Source organism: Barbus barbus, assembly GCF_936440315.1.
Source record: "Barbus barbus genome assembly, chromosome: 1".
NCBI classification, from domain to species: Eukaryota; Metazoa; Chordata; class Actinopteri; order Cypriniformes; family Cyprinidae; genus Barbus; species Barbus barbus.
In genome coordinates, this window is record NC_136729.1 from 35,375,361 (window position 1) to 35,400,873 (window position 25,513).

General features: G+C 38.0%; 2 protein-coding genes across 5 annotated transcripts; one reads left to right on the forward strand and one right to left on the reverse strand.

Moving 5' to 3' along the window:
• On the forward strand, window positions 1-7,764 carry LOC306871501 (T-complex protein 1 subunit eta). 3 transcript variants are annotated; one of them, XM_079419495.1, is made up of 12 exons: window positions 79-153; window positions 223-270; window positions 1,030-1,183; window positions 1,310-1,416; window positions 1,851-2,029; window positions 2,126-2,297; window positions 4,654-4,818; window positions 5,124-5,312; window positions 5,569-5,666; window positions 5,792-5,924; window positions 6,815-7,021; window positions 7,121-7,764. In XM_079419495.1, exons 2-12 carry the CDS (start codon window positions 265-267, stop codon window positions 7,352-7,354), a joined length of 1,644 nt encoding a protein of 547 aa, XP_079275621.1. In that variant the 5' UTR covers window positions 79-153; window positions 223-264; the 3' UTR covers window positions 7,355-7,764. The 3 variants fall into 3 exon arrangements, with proteins under 3 accessions (XP_079275620.1, XP_079275621.1, XP_079275622.1); XM_079419494.1 differs by lacking the exon at window positions 223-270 and having other exon boundaries at window positions 1-153; XM_079419496.1 differs by lacking the exon at window positions 223-270 and having other exon boundaries at window positions 87-153; window positions 1,006-1,183.
• LOC306871494 (heat shock 70 kDa protein 12B-like) lies at window positions 7,718-23,634 on the reverse strand. 2 transcript variants are annotated; one of them, XM_079419480.1, is made up of 13 exons: window positions 23,235-23,634; window positions 21,241-21,312; window positions 20,368-20,462; window positions 18,963-19,087; window positions 18,671-18,857; window positions 18,368-18,472; window positions 16,520-16,636; window positions 14,504-14,681; window positions 12,604-12,690; window positions 11,498-11,602; window positions 10,224-10,482; window positions 10,046-10,149; window positions 7,718-9,957 (listed from the first exon to the last, which is right to left on the reverse strand). In XM_079419480.1, exons 1-13 carry the CDS (start codon window positions 23,332-23,334, stop codon window positions 9,290-9,292), a joined length of 2,202 nt encoding a protein of 733 aa, XP_079275606.1. In that variant the 5' UTR covers window positions 23,335-23,634; the 3' UTR covers window positions 7,718-9,289. The 2 variants fall into 2 exon arrangements, with proteins under 2 accessions (XP_079275606.1, XP_079275607.1); XM_079419481.1 differs by having other exon boundaries at window positions 8,441-9,957; window positions 18,963-19,084; window positions 23,235-23,570.
• Window positions 23,635-25,513: the final 1,879 nt, after the last annotated feature.

A 25,513-nucleotide genomic window follows, 5' to 3' on the forward strand; every position in this document is an offset into this window, starting at 1 on the left:
AGTTTGCAGAGCAGCAGACATGGAAACTATAGTAAGAGCGCCCTCTGATGGCCATCATCAGTTTAACAACAGACTCGTGTTCTAGAGAGTTCCATGTGCATTGTGGGTACTTCACCCGGCGCCGTTCTCCTCCTCTAGCCTGCAAACATGATGGTGAGTGCTCTTTTATGCCTGTTTTGCCTTCAAATCCATCGCCATCTGAACTTGTCTCGCATTTCCTAGTTCTGGGAGATATACGTCCAGGAAGAATAAAGCACAAAGGACATGCCTGTGGGTTTATTTCTGTTTTAGGTTAGATAATACGGCTAAAGTGTTAGATTGATGCTAGCTAGCTAGCTTGGTGGCTAACGGTTCATTCATCTGTATGAGAGTGACAGGCAGGATTTAGAGATTTTGCGGTACGACGCGACCTGCAAAAGTCGAGTCTGTGTTTATAATGTTTTATATTTCACTCAGTAGTTTTATACGTGTGGTTGCTAAATGCTGCTGGAGGCTTTAGCTTAGCATCATTTCGGTAATGGAGAAAGAGCAAGTGAACCGGTTACACCCTTCAATGCTGTTTGTCTCTTTGGTTGCTATGATAAACCTGTGACTTTATGAAACAATGTTTATTTTTCCGAATAAAGGCCATTATTTTTAACACAGAGTTATTATATTAGTGTTATTAACGACATCTCTTTTGTGCATGACAGCAACTGCAAAAACTAAGACGAGAATGTATTTACTGTAATGTATAATAGTGTTATAATATGACTCTGTGTGTATATAAAGTAAAAAAAGAGGACGTATGTGTAAGTTAATATCACAGCACTTTATTAATTAATTTTTATTACGTTGAATGGTCAATGCACTGGCTGTGTAAGAACTACAGGCTTGGAAAGATCATGTAAATTAGCACAATTGCAAAACATTGCGAATGTATCTTTTAAATAATGTTCTTTTTCTAGTTTGAAATGTTCTCATAAATATTTAAAACATTGAATATGGTGTATTTATGATATATAGTGATTCCTAAACATCTCCCCTCAGCCCACTCCAATCATCCTCCTGAAGGAGGGCACAGACTCCTCTCAGGGGATCCCACAGCTCATCAGTAACATCAATGCCTGTCAGGTTGTGGCAGAGGCTGTGCGGACCACCCTCGGCCCCCGTGGCATGGACAAGCTTGTGGTAGATAACAGAGGTAAGTTTGAATTTCTATACAAGTGCTGTTTGACTGGCAAGGACTCAGACTGGTATATTTCTTGGTATTGTATTAACATGATGGTCTGATTTTTCATGCTGTGATTTACATGACGTTATCTTGCAGGCAAAGCCACTATTTCTAATGATGGAGCCACAATTCTGAAGCTTTTGGATGTTGTACACCCTGCGGCCAAGACTCTGGTAGATATTGCCAGGTCTCAGGATGCTGAGGTAAGATTGATGCTTTCTGTGGGAATATTTATACTGCTTTAAAAGGTAGTTAGTTAGGTATATAGATGGTTTTACTTCTCGGTGTTGATTAATTGGCAGTATTATATTACAGCTATGATATGAAACGCCTGTTCCACTAATTGACTACAAAGTACATATTTATAAATATTGTTCTATTATAGTTTTAGCCTCAGAATCTATATTTTGTAGCAGAAGGGTAGCACTTAAAATGTTTTAATGATACATTTTATTTTACAAAAGCAGTTGTGCACTTAAACGACAGTTTTGTGAATGTAAACATGACTGAAGAAGCCTGTTATGTCTGTTTCTTAATTAGAAATTTCATTTTTAACAAGATGGGCTCAATTTGCATGGTTATCTTATGGCTACTTAAATGCACTAGAATGTATCATCTACATTGTGTGTTTGTTTAGGTTGGTGATGGCACCACCTCAGTGACTCTGCTTGCTGCTGAGTTTCTGAAGCAGTTAAAGTCATACGTGGAGGAGGGGCTTCACCCCCAGACCATCATCAGAGCGTTCCGCATCGCAACACTGCTCGCTGTCAAAAAGATCAATGAAATCGCCGTTACCATCAAAAAGGATGACAAGCAGTGAGTCCTGACCCTGTGTGCTTTTATGCATTATAGCCATGTTATTATCATATAAATGTCTCGGAGGTTATCATTTGTCCTCTTTTGCTACCACAGAGAACAGAGGAGTTTGTTGGAGAAGTGTGCTGCTACGGCTCTGAACTCCAAGCTGATTGCAGGACAGAAGGAATTCTTCTCCAAGATGGTGGTGGATGCAGTGATGATGCTGGATGATCTACTTCCTCTGAAGATGATAGGAGTGAAGAAGGTGCAGGGTGGCGCTCTGGAGGTGAGAGGGAGCAGGGTTCTGGATTCCAAGGAATTTTATTTATTTAGATTTTTGTTCACACTTGCGAACAAATCATTTGGACGGTCTTTCACTCTTTTTTCAAGTGTTGAAATCTGTATGTACTAGGGGTGTAACGGTAAACGTACTCGGTACACATATTTTCGGCACTTGTCTTTTGGTTCAGTACGCATGTGTACCGAATAAATACAGCATTTCCCCCCCCAGGAAATTCAAACAATAAATGGCTTTTAACAGTCTGTGACATTGTCTTTAACCGTGTCTGAGCGGTAACACGCCACAGACTTGTGTAGTGTAAATGGCAGAGCCGACGCAAGTGGATGCGATCATTCCTTCCTCTTTACTACTAGTTTTAACTCGAATAAACAAGTTGAGTGTTGATCATCTATTTAAAAAATAAATAGTAATTAAATTTAAGTTGTTAATTGTAACCTTATAATGTAAAAGGGCCCCCTATAGTTTAAAGCATAAGCTGAGGTAGATTTTTATCACTAAGAATATTTTAATTAAAACTGAATGTATTTAAAGATAGAGCAACTAGTTCAGTAAACCACTATTTATTTAAAAAAAGAAGAGTTTTTCCCCCTGCTGTACTGAAATCATCCTGAACTGTGACGTTAAATCCAAGGTACATACCGAACCGTCATATTTGTGTACCTTTACACCCCTAGTATGGACAGTAGGTATTGTAGTCAATATCTACTGTATCTTTATTAGTACACCTCACATCTTTTAAAAATAGATTTTAAAACACGACATGCCCTACTTTTGCCTACTTTGTAAATGGAGGAAAAACTGGGCCGGTTATTTGAAGCACTACAGACTCGCGCAAAATATAGCTTGTTGCTAGGAGATGAGGAGATTTGTTAAAAATTGGCTTAAACATATTTAATAATCTGACTAGATGGAATCTTCGTCTGAAGCTAGAAAATCAGATTCTGCCCATCATACACTAAACATTTTTTGATGAAATCTTGCTATTGAAAATATGCAGACTGGTTGTGACCTTCTCCAACTAGCGTTGACTTACTCCAGATGGCAAATCAGGGGAAAAGTCATTCCAGCCAAAACAGATTTTTGTTGCCAATCTGAACAAAGCCTTTACATTTAAAGGGGTCCAGAATGCTTATTCACTTTTTGAAGTTTAGTCAGTGTGTAGTGTATTTTTGGGCATAAAACGATCTACAAAGTTACAAATCTCAAAGTCCACTCCAAAGGGAGATATTTCGTTTTTTAAAAATCCCTTTTCAAGAACTACAACGAACGGCTCGTTTGGACTACAAAGTTGTTTTCCTGTATTTATGACATCACAAATTGTAAATCCTGCCTAAAGAAATTTGAATGGTTGGGGGCTGAGGAGCACGTTTCAACATCGAAACCTAGTGCGGGTATTTTTATATCACTTTATTTCTGATGGAAACCAACTATTTTCAGAAAATTTTGGATGTCATTTTCATTTAATCTTGCATGTAATGTCTGATAAAGCAGCGTTTGTGAGCGGAGCGCTGCTTTGTGTACAGCGTACCGGGGAAACCTCGCTCTCTCCAACAGCACCTCCTGCTGGCAGATAATTAATTTGCATATGTATGCGGCCACAAATAGTGCAACTCTGTGGGACTGTTATAAATAAATTCAACTGTATAAAAGTTTCACTGCAATTCATGTTATAATGTTAGAATTAAAGAACAATAAACATAATACATATTACCGTTGCACTTATCTGTACATAGTAAATGCAGTTATTTTTAAGATGTTGTTGACATCCCATCTAAAACATGATTTAGCCTAAAAAAAACAACAACAATACATTACCACTTTAATATGTCTTGCAATATTTGTGCGTGCAAAGGCTCTGCACGATCCTCTTGTTCAATATTCTCGAGGTCTGAATTAATATGGCAATATTGATGAACTTGCTGTTCTGGCAGGGGGCGGGACAATACTGAAACGCCGTCTAAGCTGTTTACCAATCACAACGCACTGGGACAACTAACCAATCACAACACATTTAGTTTTTCGGAAGGCGGGCCTTCATCAAACCCGGAACTAATAGAGTCGTTTGTGTCAGGCTGGGGAGAAAGGTATTGTAATAATGTAAATTATGTGCAAAATAATGCGATTTTCGAACCACCAAGCATGAGAGCATGTACTAGTACACCCCCAAAATAGGACCCCTTTAACGATCGTTGTTGTGGAATAGTTGAACAGTGTGGATTTATCCAGAGTAATCTCACAAATATGCAGTATTGGCGAAGAAGGCCTCTCTATTGAATTGCAGCAAAAGAATCAGATGTAGATTTTAAGATTGCATTCCTTTGTTTATGTTTCTGTCTATCAGGAATCTCAGCTTGTAGCTGGTGTGGCTTTCAAGAAGACCTTTTCCTATGCTGGCTTTGAGATGCAGCCCAAGAGCTATGTGAACCCAAAAATCGCACTGCTCAACATTGAGCTGGAGTTGAAGGCAGAAAAGGATAATGCAGAAGTCCGTGTCAACTCAGTGGAGGTCAGTACTGCCCTTAACCGTCACAGGTTGCTTCTTTGATTGGTGAGGCTGAATTATGAAAAAACTAGGCCATAAGCAAGCCAGAAACATGACTAGAAACTGATGGTGTAGTTATTTTAAATCGAGTGTTTTGGCAGAAGAGAAGCCCCGTTAGTAGTATTATCTGCTTTCTGTAGCTTAGACAAGGTATTTTATTGTAGTGACACTAACCATTCCCAAAATCTGCAAATTCATATTTTAAGAGATTCTCATGTCAATAATGGCCAAACTCAGTTGTTTTTCCATGTTTATGTGACTGTTTGCAGGAATATCAGGCCATTGTTGATGCTGAATGGAACATCCTATACAATAAGCTGGAGATGATCTACAAATCTGGCGCTAAAGTGGTGCTATCAAAGCTGCCCATTGGAGATGTGGCCACACAATACTTTGCAGACAGAGATCTGTTCTGTGCAGGCCGTGTTGTGGAGGAAGATCTTAAGAGAACTATGATGGTATGATGATATCCTGTGTTTATGCTGTCTGTTAACTTTCGCTGTGTATTATTACTTTCTTGATTCAATTCCAGGCTGATATTAAATTGGGGTAAACAATGTCCAGTCTAATTTAGCGTTGTAATTCTGTTATTTGAAAGCTATCATAAATTAATGTTATTTATATAATCTTTTATGCACATAATAATGTTTTGGACATGCTAGTGATATGTTGTTAACTGTGTAGCAGTTAATGCAGTTGTAATGTCTCCTCCAGGCCTGTGGTGGCTCTATTCAGACCAGTGTCGGTTCCCTGACTGATGATGTGCTTGGTCAGTGTGAGCTCTTTGAAGAAGTGCAGATTGGAGGAGAAAGGTATGTTTTTTTTTTTTTCTATGTAACTACAAAATGTAATTATGTCCATGAAACTGGACATTTTAATATGTGATTTCACGTAAACCTGTTCCATACACACAATGTAACTGTGTATTGCATTAAAGATACAACATCTTCAAAGGCTGCCCCAAGGCCAAGACCTGCACCATCATCTTAAGGGGTGGTGCGGAGCAGTTCATGGAGGAAACAGATCGCTCACTACACGATGCCATCATGATTGTGCGCAGAGCAATCAAGGTGGGGAAAACTTGATCTCTTGCTACAAATGACTACAGCTACAGATTTATTTTATCTTTGATTTCCAGTATTTCTTGTAGTGATGGGATTTATGGCTCTTTGAGGGGATCCGGATCTTGGCGATCCGTTCCTTTCAAAGAGCCGTTCAAAAGAACGGCTCTTTTGGCTCTTTTTAAATATTTAGTCAGTTTTAAGAAGCCAGCTTGGGGGCATCTCAGTTTATCCTAGAAATAATCACTGGGAGGAATGATGAGGTGAGATTTGTAGTCAAATAATTAAAACTCCGATATCACATACCAATATCTGAGTTTGAATTATTCTGAAATATTGATTACCTCCTCATGTGACGGCAGCGTGCACAAGTCATGGCACCGCTCCTACCCAATGACAGAGGCACACAGGGTTTTTTTCCACTGGAGTACTCATGTGAAGGATGCGTGCACAACTATCATCATGCTGTTAGGCAGTAGCACCCCTGCGCTGGGTGCGCCCCTCCCCCTATAACTGTTCTGTCTCGCGGGGGAGCTAATTTGTGTGCATCTGTGTAAAACACGCATAGGAAAAAAAGAACGACAGAAAGAACGCCCCCCCCCCCCAGCCGCGACTCGGCTCCCATCGTTCTTGTTTATGAGCCGTTCAAAAGAATCGGTTCGTTCGCGAACGTCACAACTCTAATTTCTTGTGGGCAAAGACTGATAACTTTGTGTTTACAATGTTTAGTAAGCTGAATGACAGGAAAGTAGTACTCTAGTCCTGAATAATCATGATGCACTGAAATGTCTGAATGTTTTAATAACTGCCTGCAGGGGGAGACAAATTTCTTAAGCTATTAAAAGTAAAACAAATATAGTCCTTGCTGAATGCTACAAATATGTATTTCCCCATGACAGAATGACTCTATTGTTGCTGGAGGTGGTGCTATTGAGATGGAGCTGTCGAAGTATCTGAGGGATTACTCTAGAACAATTCCAGGGAAGCAGCAGCTGCTGATCGGAGCCTATGCCAAAGCCTTGGAGATTATTCCCAGACAGCTGTGTGACAATGCAGGCTTTGATGCTACCAATATCCTAAACAAACTGAGGGCCAAGCATGCACAGGTACTTACACAAGTCATGCCTATTTATTTTTCATTAAATCATCTAAATTATATGTCAGTGTTATAATTAATCCATTTGCATGATCTCTCTTTTCCTTAGGATGGTATGTGGTATGGAGTGGATGTGAATAATGAAGATATAGCGGATAACTTCCAGGCGTGTGTATGGGAGCCCTCTGTTGTGCGTATCAATGCCCTGACCGCTGCCTCTGAAGCTGCGTGCCTCATCCTCTCAGTGGATGAGACCATAAAGAACCCTCGCTCTACTGCTGACGGCCCAGCGGCACCTGGTGGCAGAGGAAGAGGCCGTGGTAGACCCCCACACGCCCACTAATCCACACCCATCCCCAGTAGTGTCTTGGGCAGAGCCTCTGGACTCAGAAGGTCAAAACAAATGCTGGCCATTTATAGGCCTTGATTTGTTTCCTTGACCAATTTAGTTACTTTCTGGTCCCACTAAATCCAAGCATTTCCGTGTGTTTACAAAGGCTAAAGCAGAATAAAATGTCATTTTTGCTAATTGTTCCAGGGATTGAATCATCTGTTGGATAGTTGGAGATTTGAATGTTGTTTTGTGATAGTCTAAGAACACACACAAACCATACAGACACTCAAATAAAGAGTGATCAGTTTGTAGATCTGTATAAGCACTGATATGCAGGCACTCTGCTGACATAACGTTCCTGAGTTGGTCATTCGGTGGAACTATTTATTGGACCATTAAAATCAGTACTTTTGCTTCTCAACATTTGTGATTTTTGGGGGGGATTTAAGCTTTTAGTCATAAGTGGTAAGAGACTTCAGACATTAAATGTTATTATGTTTAAGATAAGAATTCTAAAGGAAAATAACTTATTTTTTCAGGCATTGTGATTAGTTTTATACTATGAAACTGTTTGTATACTAAAGTCAAAATTGTAGGACTATATGCTAACAGTATGATGTGATTTAAGCCCTAGCTTGAATCCCATATTTCGGACCGATGTCCAGCATACTTAATAGTAATATTACCAACATCTTTGAAGCAGGTTTGTGTTAAAAATGACAACTGTTTTCTTGCCTCCTGGATGAGTAAAAAACCATCAACATTGCTCATACAAGGCAGATGAAAGACATGCCCCCGGTTTCACAGACAAGGCTTAAGACTAGTCCTAGATTAAAATGTAAGTCTGAGCTGTTTTAACTGAAAGAAACGTGCACTGACTGATCTTAAAATATATCAGGTTCTTTGTTTTGTCTCAAGATGCACACCAGCAATGTTTCTTTCTAAGCACGTTTATAAAAATCACTTAAATGTCCTAATTGAACTATGGCCTAATTCTGATTTAGTCTAAGCCCTGTCTGTGAAACCGGGCCTAAAAGTTCAAATTTCAATGATAAATGTCATTATTAGTTTTAGTTTAGACCTGGAATAATTTAAAGTCTTGAGAGGTAGTGTTTCATAAGCTTTCGCTATTAGCTATGGTGCCTGAAAAAACAAACAAACCTAAATATCTCAACCAGGTTCTTCATAGAGCAAAAAAACTACAATTACAATCAGGTAGAAAAAAAATGTTTACCAATTGCATTCCATAATGTAACTACTTGTTTTGTACCTCTGTAGGAAATCAGAATTTTTTTAATTAATTTCTCTGTTAACTATCCTCTTAACATCATTCTAGCTGACTACTTCCTCTTCTTACCTCCAGGTGGCGCAACTATAATTTAAAAACTTAAAGAGTGTTTTGATACAAGTTTTTAAATGATTAGTATATAGTTATAGAGAATGTTTATATATATATAAAAAAAAACTTAAGTGGCTTTATCTGATACTTAAAATACTTAGTGTCTGCAAACTTAGAAGGAATATAATGTCTACTTACTGCATGTGTGATGGTCACCACAAGGAGTAACTGAACTAAAACTACTTCCTCTGTGTTAAAAAACTAATAGGAAATGTATAAAAATAAAAATTTAAGATTATTTGATAATTCTAGTAAATGTGCTTCCTGTCCAAAGTTCTAGTTAATTTTTTTTATCTGTGGCTCATGGTGTAACCGAAATTGTCATTGCTTATAATTTAGAATCTTTCTTATCCAAAGCTTACAGTACACTTAATTCAGAGACCGTCTTCATAGCTAGTGCTTTGCAAGGATGTACAGGGAATCCCAGTAATTTTCCAGTTTATCATTCAGCCTTCCAGTTTTTAAATCTGCAATCCTTGGATATCCAGGTCTTCAACTTCAAAGCTATTATTTAAGCCATTAATTGATGAGATTAGCTGTCGTTATCAGTTGGACAGGAAGTCAATTGATGCCCGCACCAGTCGGCCGGTTGCGACATCAACAGCTGTGACTTTGATCTCAGTGTCCCCAAACTGCATCGTCGTGCGAATTTCCCTGCGTTCAAATGTTGATCCTTTATCGTTATCACCAGCTCTAGCTGCCACTGTCCCTAACTCAAGCAGGTCTAGCGTGATAGCACCACACTTCCTCACCCCGGGGTCGGTAATGTAGGTTATGTCATCAGTGTCAGTGCAGTAGATATTGATGATGATCTTTCTTTGTCCCATTCTTGCTGGAGTGTAGCTCCGCCTCACCACCTCTCCCAAGGCCACTGATTGATCAACACTTACAAAGCGGTCCAGGATGTCAGTGCACCATTCTCGGCCATCTTTTATGAGAAGCTTATCACGAGGGTGTCGGCCTTCCACAAAGCGGTTCAAAACTCCTACACCGTACGTTAACGGGCAACGGCGTACACGGACAACAGTGGGGTCTAGACCAAATAGGACTGCACCCTTGAGGATGGTTAGACCTACGTCATGTGGAATTATGATACGGCAGTTTCGCCCTAGTGCATTTTGTGCCGCGCGTTGAAGCATGGGCGACTCTGCAAATCCTCCAACCAAGAAGAGAAAACGCACACCTTTTACTTCCTCCTTCTGCATCAGGTTCTCTGTTAGTGTGAGAGGAATCGATAAGAATTTAGAGAATTGACCACCAATCTGTGCTTTGGTGTTTGTTTGAGAGAAAATGTGTCTTACCAATATGTTTTATGATGTTGTTGATGGTCGGCTGGAAAAGCTCATTCATGGCTTCCGCAGACAACCTCAGCATCCCTTGAGATGACCACTTTATAAAATTCATACTGACAGAAACATTACACATTGTTAGAGACATGCATTTTCAAAGATGTAATAAAGCCCTGTCAGTCAGACATACTTGCTCTTGCGCAGGGCAGTCTCCACACTCTGCCCTCGGTGTTGCTTGTAGAAGTCAATGAAGGAAAACGGCAGTGAGATGTTTAATGAGATGGCCCGGCCAGGAGCTGCTGTGCGCTTGCGGGCTTCAAATGCAATGGTAAGGTCCACCCAAGCTGCTGGACGTTTCGCTTTAAAACTCTCAATGAAGTCAGCCCCAAAGATCTGGCACAACATGGCCTCGAAGGCTAGATCCACACCAACTGCTCCATAAGGACCCCCTGAAAGACAAACATGTATATGTACAATTTAGGATAGGGCTACGTGCCACTAGATTTGCATGCTCACCTCAGTTTGTTTCGGGTCCTATACTAAATCCTTTGGAATAAGTGATTGATGATCAATCAGGACGTCCTTCACCCTCTGGAGTAAAATATCAGGACATGGCTAAAGTCATCACTCAAGACTGACCAGATTTGATTTCATTCTGACTATGGTAATCATGATGTTGCCTATTAGGATGTGCTCCTGGATCAAGAGGTCTTGAAAAAAAAAGTCTTAACCCTGACACCAACTCTAACCATTAACTATCCCTAAAATCAAGGGGAAATGATAGACTGATAAGAATATTGGTTGAACCCCCAAGCCCAGAGCGCACAGCCTTACGTTTTTCCTAAACAAGAGACATCCAGTCCTGATCCCAGAGGGATAATTTTATGTACAACACACCATCTTGGAAGTTTCTAGTGATCCTGAAGACCTCGATTAGCTGGTCCAGGTGTGTTTAGTTAGGGCTGGAGCCAAATGACCTTCTTGGCAGGATGGTGACCTTCTTGGAGCAGGATTGCACAACCCTGCCCTAAACCTTTAGAATCTAATAGGTTGACGTTCGTTGTCTCAATGATGTGTACCTGAGATGTAATTGGGTGGGTGTGTCTGTGAAGCCCACAAGGCTGTAGGTTCCCCCCAAACTTGAGATCTTAGGTTTCAGATTGGTGCTTAAAATGCACTCTTGGTCTGTCTTTTTGCCAATCCCACACAAACACTACCTGGCAGTCTATGTTGCATTACGTCACCTAAGTGTGTGCTTGGAGGAGGAGTGACGGCAGTTGATGGCAGTTGATCCAGGAACATGTCCTACTTGGCAAAATCATGCAGTGAATTGAACTTGGTTATTCATGACTATTCACTTTAGCCATACGTCATTTCACTCTAGTCCTGAAGATCTGTGAGGTGAAAGTCTTATTGGAGGTAGTTGTATGTGTGTGAAGGAGTCAGATCTGGTTCTCAACTAACCTGAGGCTTTGTAAAGCTCCTTCAGAGTGCCCTGTGGCTGCTCAATCTGATGCACCGTCAGATCCACTGTCCCACCACCACAGTCTGCCACAATGTACCGGTCACCTTTGAGAATACACACATTCAGCCATCAGTTTCCTGCTTAGTAACTGTTACCAGATTTTTGAAACAACCAGACTTGTTTAAATAACACCCTTGTTCTTCTCTCTCTGACCTGCTGCAGTCAGGAAGATCTTTTACCAAACAGCCTTCAGACATTTATGATACAGTCTGAGATAGCTTGGCTCCTGCCAACTGACTTTACTCAACCACACAAGAGTAGAGATGAAAGTGTGTTTCTTGTTTGTTTACAGTGGTGTAATAACTCAGTTTCACGGGAAATGGCCTCCTCTTTGTGTGTCGATACACGTGTGCACCATTAAGAACTGCAAGACACTATGAGAAAGCAAAGGAGATCTGTATTTTGAGTATTGTGTGAGTTTAGATAGTAATAAACTCGATCCCTCTCTCTCCAGGAAACATCTGGAACTAAAGATCTGATTATTTTGACCCTGCACCTTGTCATTGTGCCAGTCATGCAGAGAGCACTGCAGCCATGCGCTCAGACTGTGCAGCCAGTAATAATATACCAATGATTGCTCAATAATAAGCGTCTCTTACACATATGCAAAGCAATTAGAGTCATATAAACAATATTATATACACATAAGGAACAAGAAAGTGTGATGGGGGAAATTATATTTTAAGAATGGAAGATTTCATCTAACTTGTCATATAAAGTAGCTCATTACAATACAATGCTGGAAATTACTTTGGGAACTATTGTTATGATTTTTCAGTTTTGCTTGCCTGTTTGAAATGTCTTTGCTGGTCTATTTGTGGTTACTTCAAAGAATCACAAATAAAAAATACATGTGACTTTATTAATTTGTCAGTATCGACACTCAATATGTCCTACGGGCATCAAGATGTCTGTTTCAAACAAACTATGTCTGAGGACAAAATTACTATCCATAGAAATGAGCTGAATATAAATATATATATATTAGAAGTGATGATGATGATCTAGCTATGATAATAGCTAGATGTGTATCTCCATCTCTCACCTGTCTGCATCTCAGACCATAATTCTCCAGTACCACTCTCCACCAGAAAAGTTCGGCTATGCCTGGCTCTGCGGAGCTGCTCGCGTGCTGAAAGACAGATTGTTTTCCTTTAATCTGTGAATCACTCACACATGGGCAGCAGTAATCAAAACCTTATCACATTAGAGCCAATAAACTCAAAACTCGAGCGAAAGAGAGAGGGAGAGATTGCAGTTACCTGGATCAATAATAAAGCAGCCTGCTAAACAGACCCTGATTTAATGAACCTAAAGACTTTGTTTATAAAACATGATCTTTGAGATATGTGCACAATTTACTTTAAGTATTGCTCTTATACCTAATAAAACAGGCTTGTTTCATGGCTTTAGTTTTATAGCAGGTGCTTTTAGTGAATAATGACCTGCTAAACTAACAATGATCTCTGCTTCACTTTTGGGGTTACTGAGGCTATACTGGTTGCTATGTTTCCTGAGGAACTCTTTTTATGGACTGCATTTATTCTAATATTTCCTTTCAGGTACAGTCTGTGAACACTGGAGGACAGGTTGCCTTACATTTCCACAGCTTGCACCAAACACACAGAGAAGTGAAAACTTAACCACACTTTTGGGACAATCTGGAACCCATTACAATATTGAAGCAAGACAAAGACAAAGAGAGAAGGAAGAAGTAAAAACAAACCAATTTGAACTATAATTATTCTAAAACCCATGTGATTTGATACAACAGAGACAGATAAATACTGTGTCCATGCAATGTAAAACCAGACAAATTCAGAATACTGAAAACATTTGTTGAAACAGATGACCTCAAGACATCATAGATTAAGTTAGTAGAACTTTACAGTTTTATTTTGTTCTACACAAACATGTTAACTTCAATTTAATCAATTGAATAAACTAACTCGTACCGATTGTTTGCATAAACAATTACCTTTATGGTTATATGCTAGCTAGACAATAGACTCAACTATGGGCACATTTGTATCATTATAGTTTTAAGATTAATACATAAATAGCAGCAATGAAAAGGCATAGTAAAAAAATCACTATGCTTTTTTCCTACATAGAAAAGGCTAAAGTAAAAAGAAAAGAAAAGTGTTTTGGGAGATAAAGGTGCCGAAGCTGAAGTGTGTTTGTGTCCCTTGATTTCCAGTGGCAGTAAACATTGTCCAATTGTAAAACATGTAAAATTTTGGAATATACATATGCTCACATACTTCTAAGTAAGCAAGCAAAAATGCAAGAAAGAAAGAAAGAACAAAAGAAATCATCCAGGGAAACTAGTGTAAGCAGTCAAGAGGAGGGTGAGCTCATGGTCCACAGCACCTTGTTCCAATTATGATGTGAAATGTGTGTGTATGAGTGTAAGTATATTTTGTTTGAGTGTAAAAGCAGGGATGAATAATACTGTATACAGTTTTTTTTTTTTTTTTTTTTTTTTTTTTTTGTATATAAATGTGAAAAGAGTACCATTTTATCTTTTGTCAAGCCCTGATAAGAAAAAGGGTGTCAATCCTTCAAAGAGTTTTTCTCAGCTCTGTGACCTTGGGGGACACTCACAACTTCAAGAAAATGTCATCTCTCTCTTTCTGTCTTAACCTAAACCATATGCTTGCATACTCACTAAGACCCATTTGGTTCCGAGTCTGACCCTAATCTGGCAAACTGTGCATAAACCCGCACATACCCACAGAAAGCAAAAACAGTACTCTGTTTTCAAAGGATGAAAAACAATCCTGTATTCCCTATGCTTTAGGCATGGTTCCCATTTAATGTTTATAGAGAAACATTATACACTCAAAGCAAGAGATTTGGACTCCTTCCCAGGATCAATCTAAGAGCTAGTGATTTTGTATAATGCTAATTGGTTGAGAATGAAAAAAAAATACTTTTCTTACCTTGCCTAAAACTGGAATCAAAAGGGCGGGACCCATCCACATCTAAACCATTGGTTACTGGTCGTTGACTGAGGTCAATGACCTGGTGTAGACGGAGCTTCCTACAGTAGATGGATGCAGCCTCTGGTTCGAGAGCTATGAGGAGCTGCTCAGGAGAATCTGGAGTCACCAATCCTGCCTATGATAAGATAAAAAACATGAGCCTTAATTAATAGTGTTTGACTTAACATTGAGTAACTTATTCTAAACACCAGTTCAGTATCAAGTGTTTCCAAGGGTGAGTTTAGTTCCTGAATGAATCATTGTTTTGAATAAATAAAAGTCTTTCTTTTTTCTACTATTTTTTTGTGATTTACAGTTTTCTACATAAAAACATCCTTCATAAGGTATAGAGCATTCTGTGAAAATGTAACATAGACATCTTTAATATTGACTGAGACCATGTCAAAGATTGAAATCATAGTGTAATTAATGGTTGAAATCAAACTTTGATGCTTGTTATCTCATAATTAGATTTTGAGACTTTAGCCGGGATTTCACAAAGAGGGTCACAAATCAGTTAACTACATGATTTGATGATACAGTCACTTTCTGGTTCTTGAATGAATCAGTGTTTATGATTTGTCTTAAATGAATCAGTGTTTTAAACAAATTGGTTGAGTGAGAGATTCAATGACTCGCTCATATAGACAGTTACATGATTCTTTTCCGAATGAGTCAGTGTTTTTAACAAATTGGTTGAGTGAGTGGTTCAATGACTCACTCAAATAGACAGTTACATGATTCTTTTCTGAATGAATCAGTGTTTTGAACAAATCAGGTAACAATGATTTAGTGAGTCACTCATAAAGACACTTATTGCCACCTACTGGTGTGATGATGTAACCTGCACAAAGCATTACCATCACTAATACAGCAACTGATACAAGTTTATACCAGATGATGCAAGCACTATTGGGTTATTTTGACTTGGGACAGTTATTAAACACCATAGCAACACCTTAGCAACCACCCACAACATTCTAGCAACCAAGTAATAATTTGCTAAAAACACTCAGAACACCTTGCAACTGCATAACAACACCCTGGCACCCAACAAATACACTCTAGCATCAACTGGCAATTTTTATGAGCAAGTATTGCTCACATTTTTATCAGAAAACCTGTAAGCAATGAGCACAACTGGTAGCAAGGTAACCAAAGTAACAGAAGAAAAGGTATCCACACATTGTCTATTAGTTAACTGCCCCAATTGGTCATGGAGTTATGATGGGAGATGGAGGGCTGCCTCATTCCCCCTCTCTTGCTTGGCGAGGACAGGAGTGGTTTCCTGTGTTTGTGTGCCGGTCTTTTGCGTTGTTTAACCTCTGTGACACTGCACAGAGGAAATTAATCTGCCTTACCTCTAGGAAGGCATATAGAAATAAAGATCTGAGGCTTCTAGAACAAATACTGTTTTGACATGAGCCTGTTTAAAATGTAGAGCTGTTGGTTGGTTTGGGTATAAATGCAGGGGGATTTCAGTGGTCTTGGAGTTTGAGCAGCTGGTGATTGAATCAACAGTTTTTGTTCTTTTATGGCAATTCCTGCACTGTTGATTGTTGTATGTATATTGTGCCAAAAATAATCTTTGTGATTGATTTCTTAGTGTTTTGCTCAGAGGGAAATTTACAGCTCTGCAAAACAGTATATTTCACACAGGCAAACACACACACACATATATATAATGGATATCAGGTTATTGTTCCCTCTTGGTGCACTATACCTTTCAGGCTCATACAAAAGTCTTTCAGTGTTCCCATTTACTGTATGTGTGCAGTGACTTTTGCATTCTTTTTCATATACGCACATTCCTGAACTTCACTGGGGGGCTGCAGCACAGTCATGTTCAATGTGGGTATATGCATTTGTGTATGTGTGCATGAGAGAAGAATGAGAGAAAGAGAAAAAAGAGAAAGTGAATGAAATTAGAATGTATAATTTTTCATTTTTCTCAGATCAGTTATCCTACATTACCAAATAAGCAGCTTCTCGCATGAACTGCTTGGCTGGTTGCCGCCACACCGCAGGAACAGTGATGACCCATCGTACTTCATTACCTTCTAGCACAGAGGAAGACTGGTCCTTCACCTCCTGAAAAACACACACAAACATTACAACTTTTCCTACTCTTATCTAAACTACATTCCACAGATAACATTTTCATACATCTATTAGTTATTGATATCCTTATTTCCGTTCCGCTCTAAAAAGTGCCGTGATGTGTCGTACTCATGACCCCCATGGCTGGAGGTTTGGGCAAAATCTACATGTTAAAGTTTTCCCACAAGCCTTCAGGGGCTCCAGGAAGAAGGAGGAAGAAGGTTTGGGTCCAGCCAAGACTGACTACAGATTGACCCATAACCTCCACCTCCCCCAACCCCCACTCTTCACAGAGACTGGATGTGTTCTTGTATGAGTGAAGGAAAAGTGCATCCTGAAAGATTTGGACCGAAGCCACAGCACACTACTGCTCTACATTATACTGGTGGTTTATGTTCGGTCTGGCCCTGGAGGGAGATTTAAGTTGCACAACTAAAATAGGCAACAAATGCCTAAATAAATAAAAGTATAACCAAGACAATAACAGCACTATAAAATGCTTCACAAATGTTCAAATAGTTCTTGAGTAAGTAAAGTACAATTATAAAGAAATTATGTCTTTCTAATAAAATACATTTTATACATATTGGAAATTCTGTAATTAATATCCATTTTTTTCTCCAAACTTGTTGTCCTATGTAAGGTTGTTGGTATATGCTGGAGTCTATACCAGTTTGTTGAGCCAAAGCTTATCTTTAATATGACAGTGGCTATTTGTTCTAAGTATAATAGTGATAGAGTCTATTTACAACAAATAGCAATAGATGATTCACACTAAGTGAAAACAGCAGTAATTTTTAGCGATATACTATTTACACCAAGTGTAAATATATTATATTTACACTGTTAAAAGAGCAGGATTTTCTGCTATTTATACTATTTATTGCAAATAGTGGCAATTATCTGCTACTCATAGTAGGCCTACAATATAAAACAGTATACAATAAGTGAAAATTACTGTATAATGTTAATTCAAATTATTAAATGGATTATTGGGACAATAAAGCCTTCCCTACACCTACCCTAACCCTACATTATTTTCAACTTTTTGATTATTTCCTTAATTTTTTATTGAAAATAAATGCCTTTCCGATGTGATATGAGATTTGAAAAGCGAGAAAAAAAGTTTGGCAAAAGGCAGATTCAAACTCAGTCACGTCGGAAAAACTACAACACACGTCTTATCACCTACACCACTGGAGCTGTGGTCATCTTTTGTAGTCAACAATCACACATTGGTGGGCGGAGTTACTATAAGTAGCCTCTGCCAACAAGGTGGGCTATTTGCACTTAGTCTAAATAGACACTCCGATTTAATATAATCTGTACTGCATATATTACAACAAAATGTGAAAGTAAACCGGTTGGATTGCTGTCCATGATCAATGGCTCAACTTGAATTACTTAGTAAAAATAATATATATTTTAAATTTAAAAGAATTAATAGAAATAAAAGTAAAGTTGTGGTGGTGGAGCAACAGTTTACCCTACAATCTTACAAAAAATAGTACCTTTTGAGGTGCAAACGCTTGTCACTGGGGCAGTACCCTCATAACTCATATACTAATAGGTACTCTTTAGATACTAATATGAATCCTTAGTGTATTTGGCTCCTTTAGGGGATGAACGTATCCTCCCTAACTCCCTAACGTTGTTGAGAGCTTTTTTAGTTGACTGTCTTTGTACTACTTTGCATTTTCTGTTTTGTGTGTTTATGTTCACCTTTAAAGCATGTTCTCTGAAGAACCTCAAGGCGTGAGCAAAAACCTCAATAGCCCGAACTCTTCTTCCACTAACAGTCTCCAGCTCGGTCTCCATAGTGAGATCCTATAGAAAGTAAGAGATTCTGCTGCAGAAATTCCCACATAGATGTGACATAAATAATACACTCCCCTTATGCTCTGCTTCAGACAGTAGATGTGTTTTTTGACAGTGGTGTGATACCTTATGACCCATGCTTGATCCCCCTAAGCTGAGCAATACATCAAAAACATAGTCAAGATATATGATAGATGCTCTGCTTACACTAGTGCTGTGGATTTTCATTTTGAATTTGTCAAAGTAGAGCCAATGCCTGGCTTCCTCGGGGTCAAGGTCATGATAGCTGTCTCGAGCTGCAAAGCCAAAACTGTGGAACCGGAGGTCAGGGGTCAGCAGTAGACAAGTTGGACTCTTCTGATTGGCAACACCAGGGTCACCACCCTCCCACCGTCTGTTAAATAATAAAAAGGTAAGGAGAAATGTAGGGTAAGAAGTGGATCGGGGAGTTATAATAACTTCAGGTTAGACAATGTTTTTGTGCTGATATCATAAATACCTCATCATGTGAATGGTCTCAGGATCTTCTGTGAAACTGAATGCATAGCCACTGGAGGTGGTGCCAAAATCTATAGCAACAACCACAGAAAATGGACGAGCCACACACGATCTAACCTCTGTCTGCTTCAGAGAGAAAGGAAGAAAAACAAGGCAGACAAAAAGAAAATAAATCTGTTGCCTCATCACTTTTTCAAAGGCTGGCTTTACAAAAAGTTCTCCCTGGTACGGAGAGTAGCTAACCCCACCTTCTCCCTCTTTTCTCTTATCTCTAGATCATTTCCCTGACCTGAGTGTTACATTGACCAAACATCTCAGAGTGGAGTGTATCGTGTATAATTTTCAGGTTATGGTCATATCACTATATTTTTTTAAAGCTGATTTGTACTGATTTCTGTTTAAAAATGTGAAATGCGGGGCAGTGTAATGAAGAAAAGAAATGCAATATCTAGAGGAAAATCTTTTGAAAGTTAAACTTTTTTTTTTCTTTTAGCACTTTTTAGAACAATGTGTCATGCACAAGAAGCTGCAAAAGACAGTCAAACATCTTCTGCATGTTTACATCATAAAACAATGGACGAAGTAGCACAGTGAAACACAAAACATAAGGTGACATTGGAACGGGAAAGAAAAGCGAGGTCTTTTTTTATAGCAGAACACATTTTACAAAGCTTCATTAACTTCAACTGTCGTGTGCGAGACGCTTCAAAATACACAAGAGCAAGTATGAAAAAATGTAAAAGGGGGGAACTGATATGTAAAATGGTGTTCTGTGTGAATGGCTCCTAAGGGGTCGTTCACACAAATGCGTTTGTACATTGGAAAGGGAAAAAACAAGCTTTGGGATATGTTTTGAACTTGCTGCAAAGATGTGAAACATGAGTGTAGTGTTTAAAGACATAAAAAAAATGAAAAGCAGCACTGTGGAATACAAAAACATGTTTCATGTTGATAGGACAGGGTTATTGGCTCAACCAATGGCACGAGTTTGAGTCGGGACTATGTGATGTCCAACTAACGGTAGACCAGGTGAGTGTTTACGAAATCTGTTTGAAATTATTTTTACAATTCCTTTTGTGACACTATAATTGCACATAAATGACACGCTTCACCTTTAATTGATACAGGAGTAAGTCGCTTTCAAACAAAACATTTTTGTGCTGCCTCAGATTACAGTGCAATTTGACTGGAGGATTAGCTAATGATAGTGCTGCTTTAAACCAACTGACTGAGTGCTAAGTAAAGAAGCATAATTGCATATTTCTGGTGGTACCACATCCTCTTTCAACATTACTGTAGTTTAAAGCATCTGATTTTGGCATTTAATCCGGTTCTGAGGACAATGTTTGTCATATAAAGCACTATAGAGGGTGTATGGTAGAGCACTGTGTCTGTTGAGATCTTACTGGAGAGGGGGATGGAGTGAGAGGAGTGATACTGCATTCGTTTCTGGAAGGAGATGGAGAACCAGATGGAGATGTAGAGGCTGATCTATCTTCACCTGAAAGAGAATGAATGAGAGATGAAGGAGGAAATTCTAAGTCTTTAATTTAGTAAGTTGCTCATGTATTGCAAAGAAAAACACAAGTTCGGAGTTCGTAATTTTGGCTGAGCAATTAAGAGAAATCAAGAATTTCTGGAAAATTCCATATTGGCTGGCTGGACATTTAAGCCCAACTGGCATGTGCTTACCAGTTTCAGAATTTCCAGTGGATGGTTTTCATTGGAAAAATACTGCACTGTGGATCACATTAGATTTTATAGAAGCTTGTATATGCTGTTTGACCTAATGCCTTTATAAAAGAAATGGAAATACATATAGCTTACTTTTCAGAAGTATTTAAAGCCATGATAAAACAAATAGAAGCAGCAACAGATCTTTTCCCCTCTTTTATGATGTGCACAATGGCTTATCAAACATGGGTGGAATTTACTCAAGGGTATGCCAGGAATGTTTTATCGACATGTACAGATATTCTCAAGAGTGCAGAGCGTAGATAAGAGAGGGTCACACCCCTGTGCAGTATTGTTGATGGAATAGACAGGAATTACAACAAAATTCCTGTGGAAATACATATGGATGACCACAGCTTTCTATTCAGCTGTGCATTGTTCTACATGTCTTCTGTTTATAAATTTTGGTTATATATTGTGCAAGTACTTGTTAATATAATAACTTATATAACCTACATGGTTACTTAGGATATTCTACTGATATGATTTTCTCAAGTCTTAATTACAGGATCAAATCCCAAACAATAAGTTTAATGAAATGTTACCTGGCACTTGTAGACTGTTGGTATTAAACTGCAGGACGTCTGCCATTGTAGAGGTCACAGGGCTTCTACAGCCTAAGAGGGGGAAAAATAACACTGACATGCAAAACTGTTTTTTTCCCTTAAATTTAATTACAATTGAAATAACGTTCTTTTTATGATGTCAAATAGTACAAACTCAAGAGAACTTTACATTTTAATATGTTTTTAAAAGAACCATAATAAATCAACATCTTAGATTGCATTTCTAAGAATGCGAACGTTTTGAACTAAATTTAAAAGACTTTCATATAGAACAGACATATTAAACGCACAGAATAATATATTTGACAACAAATCTCTTTTAATTTTTAATTTTTTTACATTTTATTTATGTTTTCTCTTTCTCAAACATCATAATAGGTCATCCCAGCTGCAACAACAAAATGACATGATGCTGGTGGGTGTGTATTAGTCTCACTAGATTTTAAGTTTCCCAAAGCTCTTGTTGGGCTCTGTTTTCCTGACCAAATGATCTGAAACTGGAGAGAAACCCAATAAACACTGAAATATGTTAAGTAAATGTTGTTAAACTATAGTCTGATATAACACAAGTACTTTAATTCTGTGCTAAGTTACAAAACATTGGATTTACAGTTATTTCTTTTATCTGATGAACACAAAAGGGAAAATGTGGTGCTTTCTGAAATTCAACCTTATGCCCCAATACCCCTAAAGTGTTCCATTCCCCTCTATTTTCCCCATCTCTCTTGCCATAATCTGTTCTTTGGACTCTCCCATTTTCGTTTTCTTCCACTGTTTATTTCAAACCTTTTCAGTGCTTGTAGATGCAGGGTAAGAGGGAAGCAGCATTCCCTCGACTGTGTGTGTGTGTCTGTGTGTGTGTGTGCGTGCATGCTTGCATGTTGCTCAGAAGAGAAAAATGGTTTTGGAAAATGAGAAAAGGTGGAGAGGGAGAGGTAAGGGGCCTCCTACAATGCTTGTTTAGTAAATGGATCTGACTGAAATATACTCTCCAGATGCTATCTGTGTGCAACAAAGAACATGGTACTTCATTTTGAGCACTTCATAGCACTTCGCTTCAAAGAATATTTAGTGGCTTTGGCAAAAAGGTAGAAATATAAACACATTTGCAAATTTAAAAAGCAAAAACTTTAAAATGATTGAACATTGAACTTGATTGATTTCAGATGATAGGCTAATGAATTATCACTGCCTCTCCATATGTTTTCAGACGCACTTCATATAGATTACAAATGACATCAAAGAGGCTTTTGAACAAAGAAACATAATAACAATCCATATCCCAGTCACTGTAAAATGCTGTCTAGTCAGAGTTATTAGCATTAACTAAAATTACAATAAAATGAAATACTTACAAAAAAGTTTAAACTAAATAAACTAAAAGATATTAAAAGCAATAAATTGCTAAAACTATTTATAATGAAATGAATATGAAAATATTGACAAAAACTATAATAGTTTATCATTAATATAAAAATATCACTGTCTAGTAAGTCCCTCTTTATATTCCACCATCCATCAGCATCTGTGGCATATTGTCGACTGCCACCAAAAAATTATTTCAGCTTGCACTCAGTTTGTTGAACACAAACATACCTCCTGCATCCACAAAAAGCTTTCTAGGAAAATCTTCCTATTAATTTCCACCCTTGAGACACAGCGACACAGTAATATTTGCAGAAGCTGAGGTCGAGTATGACTCACCCCTTTCCTACTTCATTATAATTATAGTCATTTTAAAGGATGTGCAAAGTCATATTTTAATGTCTGTCAGGTAAATACGGTCAAACTGTCCACTAAAATCCCATTTGTCTTTTTATGTCATACTAAAACATCCTTAAGTCACCTCTCTGGAAAGCCCCCATCAATCCCACTCCTGTCAGTCATCACAGCACAGAAGATAAAGCACTGCACCTGATGCTGGTCCCATTTATACATTTCACTCTGTTTTAGCACGTCAACTTTTTACTCACCCTTTTGTTTAGGATGTTCTATTGTACCCTGCCTGGGGTTGTTCAGTCCCCAAAGTCCAGAATCCCAAAAGAAGCTGGATGTTTTAGTAGCAGAGTCCATGTAATGATGCTGTTTCCAAACAGAAGATTCAGCCAAATATTTGAAAGAAGAAAAGCACTGAATGTTTGGTCCAGAGTAGTCCTAAAAACTGCACAGATCCAAAGAATATTCCTATGACTTCCTTTGTTTCTGTATCCCAGCAGTCAATCCCACATCTGCTGTGGAATGTCAGGGAGGAATGGTTGAGAGAGCCGCACGCACACACATGTACAGGGACTGGATATGAAGGTTGCTGTAGTGCAGGGGGAAAGGGAGGGAGGGGGATCTGACTTCATACTGACACAGATTCAATCACTGTGTATCGGTGTGTGTTTGTTGGACTGAGAGAGAGAGAGAGAGAGAGAGAGAGAAAGGGTGGGGAGTATTTGGAGTGGCAGCGTGCACTGATTAAGTCATCCGACCCCCCTTCTCCTGTTCCCCCTCTTTTCCTCCTGCCCACCCCCTGCATCCAACTCTTTCTTCTTCCTCAGCTTCTCTTCCAGCTCAGTCTTTTTTCTTTTCTTTCTGTCTTCTCTTCACTCTCGGTTTCATTTCTTGCTCTACCTCCTTTTCACTCTTCAAAAAACTTTCATAAACTGGAATGATCTCGGCCAGTTTAAAATTGTATAATATATTTAAAAGCTTCATATGAATCCAGCTCATCTGTATTCCAGTAGTCTGACCTGCTTATTGTGAATGTTCTTGAATGCACACTCAAGGGCACTATTCTAACAAGAAATCCACACATGCATAAACAGAGCAGTACTGCTCACGAAAAAGTCATGGTCATGATTCTGGGGTGCTAATGCTGTTGTTTTTGGGAGCTGATAGGTGGTTCTCCTTTAGAACAAACATGTAAGAGGTTATAACTCACAAATGTTTGATACTTTTAGTTAGGGGTTTGTTCAAATACCTAATTGTAAAAATAAAAAAATTACACTTCATAATATTTTATGTATTTGTATTATAAACTAAGCTGAACTAAACTTAAATAGAAAAAAAAAAGACAATTAGAAGGGGTGCCTTGGCAATAACTTGAAGTTGAAGTGCTAAAACTAATAATAATAATATTAATAATAGTGAAATAATACTAATTAAAACACTAAAGCTAACAAAGCTTAAAAAAACCCCAATAAATAATAATAATAATAATAAAATTAACATTGCATGACACTAAGCTAAAAAAATTAACTAACCTGAACTGTGACATAAAACATTCCAGTGTACATAAGCGAAAACTAAAAAATAAGAAACCAAAAGAAAAACAGCTTTTGTACAGTTTTCTAGAAGGAATGCCTCTTTCTTTATGTTATCAAGTATTTTACTTAAAAGCATTTTTTACTGTAAAGGTGTGTGTATTTCATTGTTAAATATACATTTTCACCTCAAATGTATGAGGCAATTTATACATTTTTGGGATCAAATTTATCATTAATAATTTATATATTCATACCATTTACTTGTAAATGTAAAAGCAAGCACCCCTACTACCCTAGTAAAAAAGTAATATATTTAAAATGTATTTAGTTCAAATCTATTAACATATTTACTGACATATTGCACGAGACTTACTGACATAAAAAATTATATTTACACTTTACTGGGATTACCTGTGCAGAATGCACATTTCTTATTATTAAGCCTAAAATATGTTTTAATGTTACTATTGATGAGGGTTGTATGATCTTTGAATAATATCAGTATTTAAATGCAAGATATTTAAAGTGCCCCCCCCCCTCCCAAAAAAAAACCCCCATAAATAAATTGCAGGGTATTTTTATTAACCACACGAATATGTAAATGTATTTGAAGTATGCTTAGCACAAAATAAATGTATTTCAAATAATAAATTTATTGTTCACTAGGGTAACATTGTAAGTCAAATACTTATAAAATTGTGCATATCAGAAATGAAATGTTTCTGGTTGTAGTTATTCTTTATACTGTGATTTCCCAAACAGACCTTCTACAGACAAACAAATAGCATACACCTTAAGCAAAATATTAAATTCCTGTTACCAATTGTGAAATTAGTACATTTTAGTGGAGCTCATGTGGTAGTTGAATGGCGGTACAGGCAGAATTGCTCAAATGTGCTCACAAATACTCTCCCTCTATCCATTTCTCTTTAACAAGAAAACTTTCTATTAATCCATATTTTTCTGTTTTTCTCTAATTAAATTTTGACTGAGTCTGGACC

Excerpts from the sequence above, each read along its gene's own strand:
- LOC306871501 (XM_079419494.1), top strand. Across the intron at positions 2,298-4,653 it reads TGCAGGGTGGCGCTCTGGAG|GAATCTCAGCTTGTAGCTGG; the intron begins GTGAGAGGGAGC and ends TCTGTCTATCAG. Across the intron at positions 4,819-5,123 it reads TCCGTGTCAACTCAGTGGAG|GAATATCAGGCCATTGTTGA; the intron begins GTCAGTACTGCC and ends GACTGTTTGCAG.
- LOC306871494 (XM_079419480.1), bottom strand. The coding sequence starts at position 23,334 with ATGGACTCTGCTACTAAAACATCCAGCTTCTTTTGGGATTCTGGACTT. Across the intron at positions 11,603-12,603 it reads ATGGTCTGAGATGCAGACAG|GTGACCGGTACATTGTGGCA; the intron begins GTGAGAGATGGA and ends GTATTCTCAAAG. Across the intron at positions 10,150-10,223 it reads ACTGCCCTGCGCAAGAGCAA|TATGAATTTTATAAAGTGGT; the intron begins GTATGTCTGACT and ends TGTTTCTGTCAG.